The sequence below is a fragment of the Glycine max genome, chromosome 4 (genome assembly GCF_000004515.6).
Source record: "Glycine max cultivar Williams 82 chromosome 4, Glycine_max_v4.0, whole genome shotgun sequence".
NCBI lineage: Eukaryota > Viridiplantae > Streptophyta > Magnoliopsida > Fabales > Fabaceae > Glycine > Glycine max.
The window spans coordinates 2,060,925-2,078,035 of NC_016091.4; the positions used below are offsets into that span (position 1 = coordinate 2,060,925).

A 17,111-nucleotide genomic window follows, 5' to 3' on the forward strand; every position below is an offset into this window, starting at 1 on the left:
ATCTTAATATAAATTTTAAGAATATATTTAATTTAACTAACAAAAAAAATTATGGAATGTTAAATCTAGTAACTAATTGAGTCATAATCAAGACTTGAAAAAATGAGTATTATTCTAAGTTATTTTAAGTTATTTTACACACATTAAGAAAAAATAATAAATAAATAAAATAATAATAATTTTATAAAATTAACCTGATGAAAAAGACTAGTAATACTATTAGCCTCAAAAACTAAAAGACATTTGGAGATATTGGTGAAAAAAAACAATTAATATTATACTGAAAAGTCAAATGCAATATTTATTTTGAGATAAAAAAAAAATTCCCAAATGCAATCTTATTGGTGTATTTAATTTTAAAGAGAGAAATAATATTTGACAGAAATTGCATAAGACCCACAACTTCTACAATGTACTTTAATTCAATAAAATTTCTTTTATTTTTATCCTCTCTATTTTTGTCCTTTTGTCCAAACACATGGAGGGAGTACTACATATGTAGATTCGAAAATTCAAGAGGGTCCCAGCTTGCAATAGTAGTATATTCTATTGGTCAGATATCAACCAAGATGAATTGGTATCGGAGCAAATTAGGTTTGGTGAAAGAGTAACTGAAGTAATAATGATATGAAGTAAATGCTGCAGACAACATTGGCTTTTGAAATTCCAAGTTCATTGTCGTCCTTTTGAATTTCCAATTCTACTAGGTTTGAACCTCCAATACATCCAGTGACCAAAGGCAATCTCCACCGTCAGTTACTTTGAAGAAAGCTTCGTCAAGTCAAGTAAACGAGAAGATGGTTGAATTCAGGACAACGAAGTGAAAGAGGCACAAAGAGAAATTTCACGGAATATCAAACTCCTACTAAAAAGTAGTACTAGTATTGTTGATCATACAGCTCAAGGATTTTGACTAAAAACTCATCAAATGCAAGCCTCGGCATTTAATATTTTCAATAATCTGTCCAACTTACACAGCTAATAATGAATGAGTCATGGCAGTTTAGAAAGGAAAATTCACATTAAAAAATTAAAATCTAAGGACTTATATTAACTTTATAACTTTTTTTTAAAGGCATGTTAACTTCTTTTTTTTTTGGAAAGGGAGGCATGTTAACTTTATAACTAAAAAAATGTAATTCATTTTAGGTTCTCTAACAAGTTGTCTCCTGCGAAATAGTAGCGCTATTAGTAGCCGAATAATATACAAAACATTACTTGAAAAACAGAAATATTCATACACTTATTCCTCTTCACTACTGATGTGATCTGATGATGTTAGAAGCAGTTCATTCATTCACACAAATTGTGTGTGAAGTGAAGCAGATCCAGCAGAAGCAATAGCATTATACTCACATCTTGCCATCATGTTGTTTGAAGCTCTAGACCCTTACAGGCTTCTCAAGCACAGCTGATAAAACAACCTGAGACTTACCTGATCCAAGAATATCAGCCTTCTCTCCCACAACCCACTTCAACTTTTTGTACCCAAATCGTTCAATCAACCTAGTCAACGCCCTCTTCTTCTCTTCATCAACACAATAGAAGTTATCCAGCCAAAACAAACCACCAGCCCGCAAAACACGATCGATATCAAACATCAAAAACTCCAACTTCTCTTCCCTCCCTCCACCATCCAATCCACTCGAAGCCCGAACCAAATCAAACGCATTGTCATAAAACGGGAACCTATGATCCAAGCTCAAGAAAAGAGGGAAAAGTCCTCTTGCAGCAATGAATTCACTGAAGGGAGCATCAACATTCAAAGTGCTAGTAACCACAGTAACATTCCTCTCGGCCATAACAGCAGCAAAGGACCCAGACCCGCCTCCAACATCAAGTCCAATCCGAATTCCACCACTTCCCAATGCCAAAACATCATCAATTAGAAAATCATTCTTACTCCTAGACTTCACAAACCTTTGATTCTCATACCCATTAACCAAATCAAAGCAACCAATGCAATCTCTACTCAACTTCTTACCCTTCAAACACTCAAAATTCTTGCAACCTAAACCACTCCAGTTAACAGTGTTGTTGACTGGAGCTTTCCAAAGCGAGGTGGGAAAAGGGTGAAGAAGACCCACCTTAGAAATTGTTTTAGCAAAGCACCTTCTTCTTGGTAAAGGCTCACACCCTTTTAAAATGAGTTTCTGTGCCACGCTCCAATCATTGGGGCAGGGTCCAAAAGCCTTGTAACTCATGTACTGAGACAACAAGTCCGAGGATTTTTCGCAGGAATGGCCGACGGATGAGACCATTTCGGTGATTCCGGATTTGGAGTCTTTGCCTAGAGGGAGCTGGTGGTGGTGGAGGAAGAGTTTGAGCTCGTTTGCAATGTTGGGTCGAGAAAGGTCGAGGCTTTCGTAGCCGAGAAGGTCTTTTTCTATTTGGGCAAGTTTCTTCTGAGACATATCGATCTCTCGGAGAATGAGGGTGACCTGCTCAGAGATGAGGGAGAAGTTTTTGTCAAGAAGGTGAAGGTGGGAGTGAGGGTCTTTTGGGGAAGAAGAGAAGGCGTAGAGGGCGAAGAGGTTGGTGGTGATGACGGAGAATATCATGAGAATGTTAACTGCGGAGGAACACACTGTTGCTCTTCTGAATCTGGCGGTTCCGTCGCCTATTTTCAGAGACACGGAACCCATTTCTTGCTTGTCTTGGTATCAAATACAAAGGGGTGAGTGGAATTTGGAGTGTGGTTCAACCGTTGGGTGAGTAAGGACTCGGGAGGAAGAAGAACGGAACACGAGATTTACGTGTGAAGTGGAAATGGAAAAGAGGAGTTTGAAAGGCGACACGTAGGGGATGTGTGTGTCTCGGTTGCGGTTTTGTGTTATCTTGTAACATGTGAATGTGAGTGCTTAATGTACAGAACACCAACCTCTTCACTGAAGGCGCTTTGTTTTGTTCCTGCCTTCTTTTCTATTAAATCATAAAGTATTCTCTTCAGAGTTAAGACTCATTTATAAAAAGAAAAAAATTAATGGACTCAAATATAAATATATTTTTATTACTTCCTCTCTATTTTTAATGTATAATCTTAAAAATATTTTTTTAATAAATTAAAATTTGTCTCCAATAACTCTTTCCTTTTTTTTTTTAATGAAAGACATTTGATATAAACTTTTTTTAATTAATGCAAAAGTTGATTAGTTTTATTTACATTTGAGTATGAAGGAACTATCCTTTACAACTATTTTAAAATAAAGTCTAGCTTATTATAAATAGCAGTCTCTCTTCTCTCCTATAGCTACGTGCATGATCAAACTACTTACAAATGTGTCAAGTAGAATTCCATGGCCCTGCACGTGGATGAGAGTGTCCTTGTATAACGCCTAGTACTTATTTAGCAGAAAAAAGAGGTCAATAACTAAAAAAACTCCCTCGTGCAATTTTAACAGAGATAAAACATCTACTGAAGTCCAATCTTCACATATTCAGGCAAGAGACCCACGAATCCACTATTCAAAGACCCTGCAGTTAAGTAGCAACTAAGTAGACCCTAGTGGATTGACATACCACCAATGCTTGGTAAAGTTAAATATACTTTAGTTCCTCAAGTATATCTAGTCCACCAATGCAGGTAAACGCAAATCACCAAAAGTTTTCTTCGTAGGGTTAGCAGCGAAACTACCAATCCTGTAGCATGCTCTCCATTGAAATTTGAAATGGGAAAACGTAATAAATGAGAAATCCCAATCCTCCCAAGTTACACAGAACAAACATGAGAAATCCCAAATCCTCCAAAGGAAAATACAAGCAATATATTCTATTTAGAATAAAATCCTATTTTGCTCCATTGAAGATATACATTTTATCATCTTGCATATTCACTTTATCAATACTCAGTTCAACTCTTTACTTTTAACTCCTTTTATCAAGTCTCACACATCATCCAGCTTCGTTATTTTGATGCAGGGATCAAAATATTGAAAATAAAAAATTTGATAAATCAAATTAATAAAAATCACTAATTAAGAACCAAATAGATTACAACTGTATTTTTAAGAACTAAAATAAATTTTGATGTAAAACCAAAGCAATTTGATCGATACTTTAAAAAGTAAAAGTATCATTATCATTCAAAAGGCCTAAATAGGAAGAAGCAGGTTATACAGGCCAGCAGGCCGCTATAAAGTTTTAAAACCAAGAAAACAGTGTAGAAAACAAAGAGTGCACCCCTCATAAAAAATAAAAAATAAAAAAGGAGTGCACCCACCCGCAATATCCACAAAATCAATTTTTGGCTAAAAGAGTTTCGTTCCAAAAATATGATTTTCCCAATCCACCCGTTTAGGAATCAGAGTGTAACACTTAGTGATATCATTTAAAGACTTGAAGTTACAAAGGATACAACATTCACATAGAACATTGCAGGTGTAAACCACTAAGCCAGAAGAAAGCAAAAGTAAGCATGACAAGATTACGGTTTAAAAATTCAGCAATTCAGGGGCATACATTATTATGCAAATCATATATAGTTAAGCATTCAATAATTAAATGCTGAAATACAGCAAGGCATGCAGCACTAACGCAGCAGCGATCAGATGCCATATCTCCCACCAAAAAGAAACAAGAGAAAGGGTGACAAAACCCAGAACAATCCAAAGCTGTTAATAAGCTCAAGAATTTTTAGCTATTGCTTCTTGTCTTCCGCTTTCCTTGGCTGAAAGAGAGGCACAAAAAACTCACAAATTAATTAAAACTGCTATAGCTACAGGCCATATTTCACAAAGCAAATGAGTATTGAAGACGGTTAATTAAAACCAAACTCAGATTCAACATGAAACCATATCACCGAGTTATTGAAACAGAAATTGTAAAACCACACATATAAATTGTAGCAGTACAGGCATAAGTACTAGCTTCATAAAAAAGGAAATCCATCAAACAACACAGACAATGTATTTACTATTCATCTATCTGCATTCTGCAATGCAATTACTATAAAGCGTAGAATTAAGCCTATTGTATCACCCACAAAAATACCACACATTGACTATAGCACAACTCATGAATCCACCAAATTCTCCAATTACTAGACCCTGCAACTTATGATGCACACACCCATCTTCAAAATCATACAAACTTAAATTTAATTCACCAGCATAACAAAACTCTGCACACCATCTTTTTTTTCGTGTGAATCCAAGTTATCCACCACTCAAGAACCAAATTCTAATCTTTCGAGGTCAAGAGATCTATTTAACGGACCGATCTCTCTATACAAATGGTCTTCCATATACACAGACATATATGGTTCAAACTCCTAATCACATGCTTAAGGAACATAGTTATCTGTTAACCATACCGCACTATGTTGGTACTGAACACACCACCTAAATTGTGAAGTATCACATAATCAAAATCAATTAAGCTTTTCAACTTTCAATATTACAGGCAAAACAAATAAAATTGAAAAAGAGAAAATGGAAACGCACTTTGGTAGGGAGTGCGATTTGGGAGAGCTCCTCGTCGGGGATGATAACCGGCCAGGGTTCCCCTGCTTCGCGAAACATCTGCTCCGTCTCGAGGTGCTGACCCTTTTCCAGAATCAAGTTTCTTATGCTCTGAGCCGGCGTCGCCGTCGCGTCGAACACTTCCTCGACGCCGTTAACGAATGTCACCGTTATCTGCGGCGCGCGCTCTTCCCTCACGCGCTTCACGTCCACTTCGCACGTCGGGTTCGACTCCTTCGCCCTCCGTGAATTGCATTGCGCCAGAAACTCTATACACGATGCCGTTCGCGGGTCCAACGCGTTGAACTCGATTTTCACTCTCGACAAGAACTTCAACATTTTCGTGTAATGAACCCAGAAAGCTTAATCAAGATGGTGAAGAAAACGTAAGAAGAGAAACCGACGATGGGTTTAGGGTTTCGTATTTCCAGTTCTCTTTTTTTCACCCCTTCGTTTGTGGGATTTTACTATCTCTAATTAATAATTACTGTGATTAATATTAATATGAAAATTATTTATAGTTGATTTATTTTGTGTTCACTCGCACAGCCGTACTAGATTCTTAATGAGGTTGACACATTTGATCAAAATTTCCACTAATTCTCATTACGATTTGGGTTCAATTCTTAAAATTCCTTTTATTAATAGAAAATATATAAATTTTATTATAAATTCTTACCAAGATTTATATATTTCTTTAACTTTGAAAGAAAAAAAACCATGTCTTTTCATAATTAAACTTTACGTTTTTGTGCTGAATTGTATTATCCCTGACAATGCTCTCATAGTTTTTGAGTGTTTCAACTTCATAAAAAATAAGTTGCACAGAGACAAGGACTGATATCTCTCAAACTCAGTATGTCCAAAACATATGATAGGATTGAATGGTCTCCCCTCCCATAGGTTTCTCCATTATATTAGCTTCCCCTGACATTTCATGGAAGTGATATTGACGTGTGTCAAGATTGTTTCTTTCTTTGTGATGCTTAGTGAAAATTCACAAAAAGAGCTCAAGCCGCAAAGGAAAATTAGAAGGGGATCCTCTTTCCCCTGCCTTTTTATCCTTTGTATGGAGACACTTTCTACTATGATCTCAAAGTGTGTTCAATCAATAGCTCTTCCTCAAATACATATATTTCCACGAGCACCTACCATCCCAAGAGCAACAATAGAAGAAACCTTCCATTTAGCTAGCATATTGAGGAAGTATACGGAAGTTTCAAGGCAGAGGATAAACTTCCAGAAGTTAGAACTCTCATTTAGCATAAATGTTCCCACTACCAAGAAAATGAGCTCATAAAACTTCTAAAAGTTAAGGCAATTGAGAGACATGACATCTACCTAGGATTACCCACTGTGGTTGGTAGACTCAAGACTGAAATCTTCAATTTTTGTGAAGGAAATTGTGTGGAAGAAATTAAGGGGGTGTTTGGTTTGGTTGTTTTATGTTTTCATTTTCACTGAAAACAGAAAACGGTGATGAAAATGTGTTTGGTTTGATCTCTGAAAACATTTTCAGTGAAAATGAAAACAGTAAACAACTAGAAAATGAAAACAAAAAATTTTCGTTTTCAGTATTTTCAGTTAAGAACAGAAACCTCATTTTGGTTAAAATGAAATTACGGTGACAATGAATATAGTTTTAAGCAAATCTAAAAATACAAAAAGACAATAAGTCAATATATCATAAATTTTCAGTATTTTTATTTCATGAAAACAGAAAACAAAGAAATCAAACCAAACATGTTTTCAGAATTCAAATCTTTTGAAAATAAAAACAGTTTTCAGAAAATGAAAATAGGAAATGAAAATGCAAACCAAACACACCCTAATGAATTGCAAGGAAAAAAAGCCTATCTCAAGCTGAAAAGGAAGTGCTTATTAAAGTCGTTGTATAGGCTATCCCAACATACATTATGGGATGCTTTCAACTACCAATTTTCATATGTGACCACATAAAGAGCATGACAACAATATTCTATTGCGGGGGGGATCAACAGAAGGTAGGAAAAAGCATCGGATAAATTGGGAAAAGCTCACCAGATCCAACGTGATGGAGGAATTGGTTTCAAAATGACAAAGGCTTTCAATAAAGCTCTTTTGGATTGGTAGTGATGGGGGACCATAAACTTAGAGAATTCTCTTATAGCTAGAGTGATGAGGGCAAAATATTTTCCTAAGACCCACCCCTGGAAACCCAACAAGGATACAACCCCGGTTATGTTTGGAGTAACATCATGTCAACAAAGAAATAGACGAGGCAAGGGGTTTTGGCAAATTGGAAATGACCAACAAGTGAGTGTTTGGAAAGACAAATGGATCCCAGATATTGTAGATAATATGCTACATTATGATCTTAATGAACACAAAATCAATAATAAATTTGTCTTTATTTTTCACTTTACACATTTACTATCTTTAAAAGAGAAATTGAATAACTAAGTCTCATCTACTATCTTAAAATTAGTTTCTAACTTTTAGTTTTGAAATATAATCACTTTTATTAAAATTAGTTTTAAAATATTTGAATGTTAATGTTAACAATGATAGCGACAACAAAGTGTGATGATAACAATAACAATAATAAGATAATGATAAACATTACAGCGATGAGATAGTCACAACAATAATAATAATGACAATGGTGACGATAATGTAAAAAATTACAGTCTAATATAGTGAAAATCTTTTTTTAATGAATAAAAAATCAAATTCACAAATATTTTTCTTGATTTTGAAAAAGAATGTTAAAACTAAATTAAAGACTTGTCAACTTCATTTTAGTCAAACATGTTTTAAAATTTACATTTAATAACCATAAACTTACAATCAACTTAATCAAACCCTAAACTAAAAAATGACAAGAAAACTAACATTTTGTTTTGAAAGTTATATTTTGTACCAATAAGCTAACATAATTATTTTAATAAATTATACCAAAAAATTACATAAATAAGTTTAAAAAAAAGACTTACAACAATCATAAACTATTTTTATAAATTTAAATAAGCTCCAAAAACTCATACTAAAAAGGAAAAGATAATTTAAATCAACGAAAACTAGAGCATACTTTCAATTGCCATATATGCTACGGTGGATCTTGAGCTATCTAAATGTGTACAAGTTTGGTGTGTTAGCGAGAATCAAGGAAGAAAATTACACAAAATATAAACAAAAATGATCTTAGCAGAACACATGAATTGTGCTTTCATGACATTGTTGCTTGCTGCAATGTCTGGTCAGAAAATGGAAATTTCATGCCCACAATGAGCAAACTTCTTGTATTCTTCCCATTATTTTCAATAACAACGTCAAGGAAGAGATTAGATTCTGCACAAAAATGTAAATTATCTTGGCAGAATATAAAGAAGAAAAAAAAAAAAAAATATATATATATATATATATATATATATATATATATATATATATACACCATCCAGTTGGTGGTACCTTCAATCAGTCTCCATCTAAAATTACAATCATGAAAATATTGACCAAGAAAAGCAACAATTTTGACAGATTCTCAAACAAGGGAAGAAAATGAAGAGTCTTTCAATAAAAAAATTATACATGTAGCATTTAAAAATATCAGCAAACAAGGCTCGCAATTGCTCATTAAATTAAATGCTAACTTGACCACATCAGACGCATATGATATGGATTTGCATTCAGTCGTCCCCATCAAAATGAACGGCAATCAACAACACCAGCCAATAGAGTTCATTTTAATTGCTAATCTCATGATCCATTTTCATCCTCTTTGAACTTTGTATCCCTGACACAGTATTACCCCGTGGCTGAAATGATGCATCATGCTGGTAGGCACAGTTAGCTCCATTCCGACATCCTCTAGAACTGTTGAAAAAGATACAAGGCTTCATTATCTTTGGTTTTGACACTTTACCTCTATGATTGTAGGAGGTTGTCTCATAGTTTGTTGCTGCCTGAGGAATCTGACGTTTACTGGAGTATGGAAGTGTTTCTTTATGTCCTCCATGTTGTTGAATTAAGCTCTTATAGTAGTTTACATCTCTTGCAGGAGGGACCTCAATGGGAGAAGAAACAATAGCTGAACTCACTGCAGGCCTAGGAGGCCATTGGGTAGTAACAGGTTCCGCCTGACCTCCAATAGGGGGAGTATAGGAAGAAGTAGTTGAAAAAACAACCGATGAAGGTGTAGTGGTTTGTCCTTGAATAGGAATAGGAGGATTTGAAAAAGCCGCCAAGGATGACCCCGCATTATGTACATATTGTGAATTATTAATAGCTCCATAATCTCCAACCAACTTCTCAATCACTTCTGGATTGTTGAGAATATTATTAAGTAATTCATGGTCAACAAAATTTCCATGTTCATTGCTCTTCACAAGGTTAGTTAAAGCAACAGATGCAGCAACAGCTACATCAGATGCAAGACCACAAGCTAACTGCATACTTGTAGCAGAGTTTGAATCCTTCAGAACACCAGAAGCTAATTGAAGAGATTGGGAAACATGAAATGGTTCCAAGGAATACGATAATGTTTCTGCTGCTGCATCTTCATCTTCAACTGGCGTTATTGGTATCAAAGTAGTTTGACCATCAATGCAATGGAACTCTTCAACATCCATTGAAACAGAAGGGCTGCATATAGGGGAAATTCTTATAAGACAAGAGTATTGAAACCAAGAAAAATTATAGTACAATGCAGAGAAGAAACAAACTTTAGAGGAATGGAAGATATGCGAGGATAAATAGCTTCCAGTACTCTCATCTCCCTCTGACATTGATCCTCTGCTTCTTTGCTTTCTTCCCCAGACACTACCCGCCATGTGACATTTAGAACAATCTGGGAGAGGGACAAATTGAATAAGAAAGATGTAATATGAAGACAAACTAATGCATTTCACCACCTTTTTTCTCTTACTTGCGCTTCCAACAATTTTGAAATATAGATAATACTGAAATTTACCGAGGACATTTCTTAATAGGGAACTAAAACAAAACTACCTTTTGAGGAGTAATCCACTTAATAACTGGTATCTGGGATGGCTTAATCTCAAACTGACTTGAAGCATGAGTTCCCTCAAATCCAGGAGGCAGAATGTCATCAGAACCTGCTCCACCTGGACGCAACGACAATGATGTTTTTGCTTGGAGGTTATCTTGAGAATTTAACCCAACCTGTGAAGGAGATTCCTCTGATAAGAATAGCCTAACCTGTTTATTGAAAAAGCATTAGTCTTTTGCCTTTTGGCGCTCTACTAACATTTATTCATAACCAATATTTAGGCAGAATATTCTTCAATGACTAACTATTAATTCTATATACTCAATACAAAATACAGGCCAAGACACATCAAATGATCTTTTTTGTATTGCCTGATGACCTTTTAGCACTTACCAATAGCTTCAAATGAATGAAGTAGCAAGACAACGATCAGGAGTTTCAAGTGCCAAGAGGAAATTAGCACCCAAAGCATTATTGCCAAATAGGTTGTGTGAATTCCTTTGTATTTTGGAACAATACCTTTTCTTTTCTTCTTCTTCCATCATTTACAGCCTATTTTATAGGCATCTTAATTTGTGGCCAGTTAACTTTCATTCAAAACAAGTTAGGAAGAAAGTCCTCCATAATTTATAATTTCAATTAGGGCCATTACTCCCATTGTCAAAACCACACTGTGACTTTCAAAGGTAAAACCCCCAATTCACAGGCAGAACAAACAAAAGGCCCATCAGATTGTAATCAGCTTCAAATGATATTTTTGGTATTGGCTGATGACCTTACCAGTACTTTCAAATGAATGAAGAAGCAAGGCAGCATAGACCTTATCAGGATTTTTAAATGCCTTGAGGAAATTATCGCCCAAAGCACTATTGCCAAATAAATTTCACTTTAGTTCCTTTGTATTTAGGAACAATACTTTTCTCTTCCTTCTTCTTCCATCATTTAAAAGCCTGTATTTTAGGCATTTAATCTATGGTGAGTCAACTTTCATTCAAAACAATTTCAATTAGGGATATTCCTTCCCTTGTCAACATTACACTACATCTGTATTAACTTGGCTTGAAAGGCAAAACCCTCAATTCACAGACAGAACCAGCAGGGACCAATCAGATTGTAATCGGTATTCAAGAAAGGTCGATGATGGAGAATAAAAAAAAAAGACAAGAACACAGAGTGAGGTTAATGGAAGACAAAAGGCATGAATAAAAAAATAAGTAGGGTTCATAAGAGAAGAGATTATTGGACGATAACCATCGGAATGAATCGATCGATTTGGGATTTGGCTACTGAAAGATGATAATTTTACCTGACAAAGATCTAAATCGGAGGCCCATGAAACTTGTTTCAATGTTTGCAATCGGCGCATATTTAGGGTTCAATCGTTTTACGTCTTCAAAATGTGCGAGTATGGAGAAGGAAATATTAAAGATGCCGAAAGGAAGAGAGAGTAAACCCTAGTGAGTGGCACCTATTTATAACTTTAAGAGCCTTGCCCTAACCGTCACGCACACTCGCAAGAACCCCATCTATCTATTGCAGTTCTTCTTCGTTGCTTAGAATCATGTTTCCCAGGTTGCCCTTTTCATAAAGCTCTCATCCCAAAATTATCTATTGTCACTTCACTGTCAAAATCTGACCAAATGACAAGTTGCAATTTCGAATATCCACCCAAAATTATCGCCGTTCACTTTTAATAAATTCATTATTATTAATTTATTATTATATGACATCTGTCTATACGTAATTAAAGATTTTCTCTTCATTTTTATTTTTCAAATCCCCCATCATTGTCTAACTTATATACATTGCACAGTCAAATTCAATATATAAATTTTATAATCATAATTATTTAAAAAGAAAATAATTATCATATCATACATTTTAAATAAATATATGTTAAATAATTTTAATAAAATTTAATAAAATTTTTTTACAAAATAATATTAAATATATAAGTTTAATCATTGTCAATATAATAAATCAAAATAATTAAAACTTAATAATAATTTTATTTCTTGTGATTTCATTCAGTGATGACAATAAAATGTGAAAAATCTAAAATAGAATTTGTAATTTATTTTTTTACAAATTATATTTTATTTATGTTGTTTCTTTGTAATTGAACATTTTTTTCCAAACTGTTAGATTAAAATTAGATTATTTAATTTATTGTAAAATTGTATTATTTGTTTCCAAACATATTTTACGCATCATTATCATCAAGTAATTAAGATTAAATTTTAAGATTAAATTTGTTATGATAGATTAAATTTGTTAACATTAATCTTTTTTAAATGTTAGAGAATCTATTATAGGAGTCATTTAATGGGTTGCTTAACACACAAAAAAATATTATTTTGATGTGTCATTTATGATTTGAAGTGCTTAAATAAGAAATTATTATTTATGAGTTTTTTAACTTTATATTTAATATAAGAAAGAGAAATAAAATATTTGTGAGTTAAACTTGTTAATATAAATATCCAATAGACAAAATTAATTAAATTACTTAAAATTAAAGTGACATAAATTAAATTATTTATATCAACATCTTTGAAGATGCATATTTATTGAAAAACAAATTATTTATCTTATTTAAATGAATTTTTACACAATTTTAATAAGTTATAAAGAATATCACATTAAACCTTAAAATGTGCATTATATTATATAAATAAATTAGATTTTACTTTTATAAAACACAACACCTATTTTTATCTCTATTTTGGTATTAAAAAAATATTACAAATTAAACTTTTAAACAGACTTGTAAACCAACAGGCTCAGACCTATTTTCACCCCTATTCACATCTATAGAGGATAGTGGTCCAAAATAATCAGACCTATTTTCACCCCTATTCACATCTATAGAGGATAGTGGTCCAAAATAATCAGAAAGATGCTATTCAACGTATTGCAGTAATGATGGGCAATGACTATTAAAATCCTGCAGTTGTCAAAATTCAAGCAAAATATATTTAACATTAAAATATCTCATACGCAGTCGTAGTCTGAACTCTGAAACTTACAGATCGCGTGCGCCTTACATGTATGGCACAATAATAACCATGAGCAGAGCAACAATGTACATATATAAGCCTCACTCACTTTTACATATTCATGTTCCCAACCGTCACAACCAAACTGAGCACCTTCAAATTTGGGGAAGCAGAAAAGGGAGGCAAAGAATACAGAGTCAAGAAATATAAAAAGAGGGAGAAAAAAAAGCATATAAAACGGAGCAGCTATGCTTCAAAGAGAATTAAAAAATGAAATCGTAGAAGCTTGTCGGCACACTTCGCCCTCAATTCACCTCAGCCATTTTCTCTCTGGAAGAAGCAGAAATCAAGTGGTAAGTAACACAAATTACAAAGCAGAACTTTTTTCTTTTTCGGCACAAGAGATCAAACAAACACAATCATACATTACAAATATCTTAAAGGTAAGAGCAACATTGATATATTGGCAAATATGCTGGTCTAAGAAGAAAGTGATAATCAAGTAGGCAAATATTAATGCTCAAAGGACAAAAAACAAATGCACACAAAATATCTTGCCATTAAAAGGTTTGCAACATTTTTTCATTAACAAGGAAGATCTGCCTCCTTGCACTTGAGCCTCAAAAAGTGGCATTTCCAACATTATTTTTAAGAACACACCCCGAAAACAAACTGATGAAAAAATGCCATTAACATTCTAGCTCCTCTCCAGCCCCAAACAACCACGATGATCAGAAACACAAAATTTAATATAATCATTAACTTTTGGCATACTAAATCCCAGACATAATCTGTAAACGTAGTATGGATTCTTGTAATGAACACAGCCCTGATTAATCAAAGGTTATACCCACACAAAAAAAAAAATCCACCACTGTTATGTTAAACAGTCAAACTATTCAATGAAAACAAAATTGAGGCTCCTTTTAGAACATGGCCCACAACAGAGTTAATGTCAGGGGAAAAAAAAAAGGTACTCAAGCTCCACCACGCATAATACTTCCAAATCCTATCAAAGAAGATTCTTTATACTTTAGAAATTACCTTGAGGAGGATGTACATTGTTTCCTTTTGCACTCTGCTGTGCCTTAGATGTTGATCGTTGGATGCGTGGAGAAACTTGCCTACCAGTGGCACCAGGTAAGGAATGTCTCTTCTTAACTTCGATATCTCCTTCATGTACATCTGGACTTGATCTTGGAGAGTTATTTGCATTAACCTTGGCCCTAGCAGATTCTGTAGCTTGCATGAAATGGGGTAGAGAATTGTTGTTAGTACTATTATCTCTAGATTCTTGATCAATGTTATCAGGCTTTACTGAGCCAAAGGAATTGCGCCTCTTTCCATTCTGCTGATCTTTAGGCAGTTGCTCCCTACTGTCTTTCGAGCCTGAATCATGATTTGGATTTGTAGGTGATTTGTTACTCAATGATAGGCTCCGACGTTTATTGCCAGATCTAGTCTTGTTGATAGTGCTATCTTTAGGTTTCACAGACACTTCACTTGAAGGCGTTCCTTGTGATTCAGGGACAGTTAAATGGCTTCTAGGTGAAGCTTCTGGAGATGATCTTAAATCTTGCAGAACAGACTCTGGCAGCTCTCTCTGCAGGTCAGGTGCATTTTTCTCAGTCTTAATAGCAGGCTCTTCAGAGTCCACAGCTACCACTGAGTGACCCAAATTGGCACTAATGTCATCAACAATCTCTGACTTATCCAAAACAGAAGTAGCTAGGTTAGAAGCTGGGATGACACGTGAAACATTGTCATTGGCCTCATCATCATGGTTTATAGTGTTCTCAAGATTACCAATCCCTTCCATTAAATCTTTGGCATCTCGTTCATTTTCCATAGCGCCAGGCTCTGATATGTCAGGTGAATCAAGAGTGGAAGAAATAGAGAGTTCAGTGCCACATTCAGAACCAGCAAACCTAGAAAGATAAGCAGCAGGATTTTCAAATGCAAACTCTTTTGATCTATATGCAGTATCATTGCCAACAGAAGAGGTGTCTCCTTGTGATTCAACAGCTGAATCTTGGTAGGACAAACTGCTTGTCCTACCTGAATTTTCTATTGAGCTCAGCTCTTCGAATTTTGACTGTGCAGCAATAAATGCAGGATTACTGACCTTTCTTGAACCATTTACAGGTTTCTTTCCTTCAGCCTCTAGTTGGTCTGAGGCAAATCTTTTCATGGATTGTTTGCCCTGCTCACCATCAATTTCAGGCTTCTGATTAAAAGAGTTAAGCTCTGATGGTGGGGCAGTTTCAGGTCCCTTATGAAGAGAGTTATGCTCTAATGGTGGGGCAATGTCAGTCCCCTTCTGAAGAGAATTATGCTCTGATGGTGGGGCAATGTCAGTCCCCTTCTGAAGAGAATTATGCTCTGATGGTGGGGCAATGTCAGTCCCCTTCTGAAGAGAATTATGCTCTGATGGTGGGGCAATGTCAGTCCCCTTCTGAAGAGAATTATGCTCTGATGGTGGGGCAATTTCAGGCCCCTTATGAACAGAATTAAGCTCTGATGGTGGGGCAATTTCAGGCCCCTTATGAATAGAATTAAGCTCTGATGGGGCACTTGCATCTGATGCTGATTTTTCGTTTTGGAAGGAATCAGCATCGTCTGAGGCAACTTTGGCATCATATGCAATTTTTTCTTCAGGAGGAACCTGTACCAAGTCATCTTTTACAATAGATGATGTGGAGTAGCTTGCTTGAAACTCAAAGTCATCAGCATCACAAGTAATCAACTTTTCTTCATCCTCAGATGGCAGAAGTGAATCTTCAACAGTGAGCTTCGAGTCAACTGCTTGGGGAAAAGGTTCAGATGGAATACCCATTTCGAATTGAAACATGGGAGTGCTATCTTTGCTTTCCCTTGATTGCTCTATCAGAGAACTAATTTCTTTGCACTCTGCAATATCTTTTGATGATACTGACATCCACCTTTCCAACCATTTCCAAGCAGAATCGGATTTAGAAGGATCACACTTGAAATGGATAGGTTTGTTCTTTGGTGTTGATTCCAACAGCTTGAATGTATAAAAAAGATGGGAGGGGTTTAGTGGGAAAATAAATATATAAATATAGGAACTTCAAAGTGGGTAACAAAAATATCAATTTTCACCATACCTGACTAGCAAACCTATTATTGCTAAGCAGCTTCTCAATGGAAGTGTAATTCACATTTGATTTGGTCATGAGATTTTCATTTCCCTAAACCAAGGTAAAAATAAATGGTCACACTTAGTGCAAGTTTTCCAGCATATCAATTGACCATGCTATACATCATATGATGCTCTTCGCAATTAAAATATATAATGAGCATCAACTATTAAACAATGAAACACAGATCCTATGCTCTCGATTTCTAGTAGTCATATCAAATGCTCAATGTATTGAGGAGAGAAAATTCTAAAGACACAGAGGGCAAAGCATCTACTAATCAGTAATTTCAAATAACAATACCAAAGCTTCTGAGGAATCCCTTTTGCCATCCTTTTGATTTAAATGGTTTTCCAGACATGACTGCCGAGCACGACGAGCTCGCACAAGGATCTGCATTTTGATGATGGCTTGAACACAACGCAGGGTTCCTACAGCATGTCTCCGGACCAAGTGCCCACGAACAGCAGCTTGCAATTTCACTACTTCTTAAGCTGTAGTA

At 35.0% G+C, this 17,111-nt stretch overlaps 4 protein-coding genes across 4 annotated transcripts in view; all 4 read right to left on the reverse strand.

The window, feature by feature from the left end:
• Positions 1-1,218: 1,218 nt before the first annotated feature.
• Positions 1,219-2,892, reverse strand: LOC100798510 (probable methyltransferase At1g29790). Its single transcript, XM_003523529.5, has one exon. It carries the CDS (start codon positions 2,643-2,645, stop codon positions 1,383-1,385), a length of 1,263 nt encoding a protein of 420 aa, XP_003523577.1. The 5' UTR covers positions 2,646-2,892; the 3' UTR covers positions 1,219-1,382.
• Positions 2,893-4,437: 1,545 nt separating this feature from the next.
• Positions 4,438-6,067, reverse strand: LOC100803292 (uncharacterized). The gene is made up of 2 exons (XM_003523537.5): positions 5,442-6,067; positions 4,438-4,666 (listed from the first exon to the last, which is right to left on the reverse strand). The coding sequence occupies exons 1-2, from the start codon at positions 5,796-5,798 to the stop codon at positions 4,637-4,639; spliced, it is 387 nt and encodes a 128-aa protein (XP_003523585.1). The 5' UTR covers positions 5,799-6,067; the 3' UTR covers positions 4,438-4,636.
• A 2,860-nt stretch (positions 6,068-8,927) lies between these two features.
• On the reverse strand, positions 8,928-12,106 carry LOC100783321 (zinc finger CCCH domain-containing protein 6). Its single transcript, XM_003523504.5, has 4 exons — positions 11,756-12,106; positions 10,449-10,658; positions 10,163-10,287; positions 8,928-10,082 (listed from the first exon to the last, which is right to left on the reverse strand). The coding sequence occupies exons 1-4, from the start codon at positions 11,813-11,815 to the stop codon at positions 9,185-9,187; spliced, it is 1,293 nt and encodes a 430-aa protein (XP_003523552.1). The 5' UTR covers positions 11,816-12,106; the 3' UTR covers positions 8,928-9,184.
• Positions 12,107-13,402: 1,296 nt separating this feature from the next.
• IQD9 (protein IQ-DOMAIN 9) overlaps positions 13,403-17,111 on the reverse strand; it is a 5,910-nt gene continuing 2,201 nt past the window's right edge. The window contains exons 3-6 of the mRNA XM_014774428.3: positions 16,913-17,097; positions 16,577-16,660; positions 14,493-16,476; positions 13,403-13,778 (exon numbers count right to left, since the gene is read on the reverse strand). Of these exons, the coding sequence (XP_014629914.1) occupies positions 13,759-13,778; positions 14,493-16,476; positions 16,577-16,660; positions 16,913-17,097 (2,273 nt within the window). The 3' untranslated portion in view covers positions 13,403-13,758. The remainder of the gene's footprint in view (positions 13,779-14,492; positions 16,477-16,576; positions 16,661-16,912; positions 17,098-17,111) is intronic.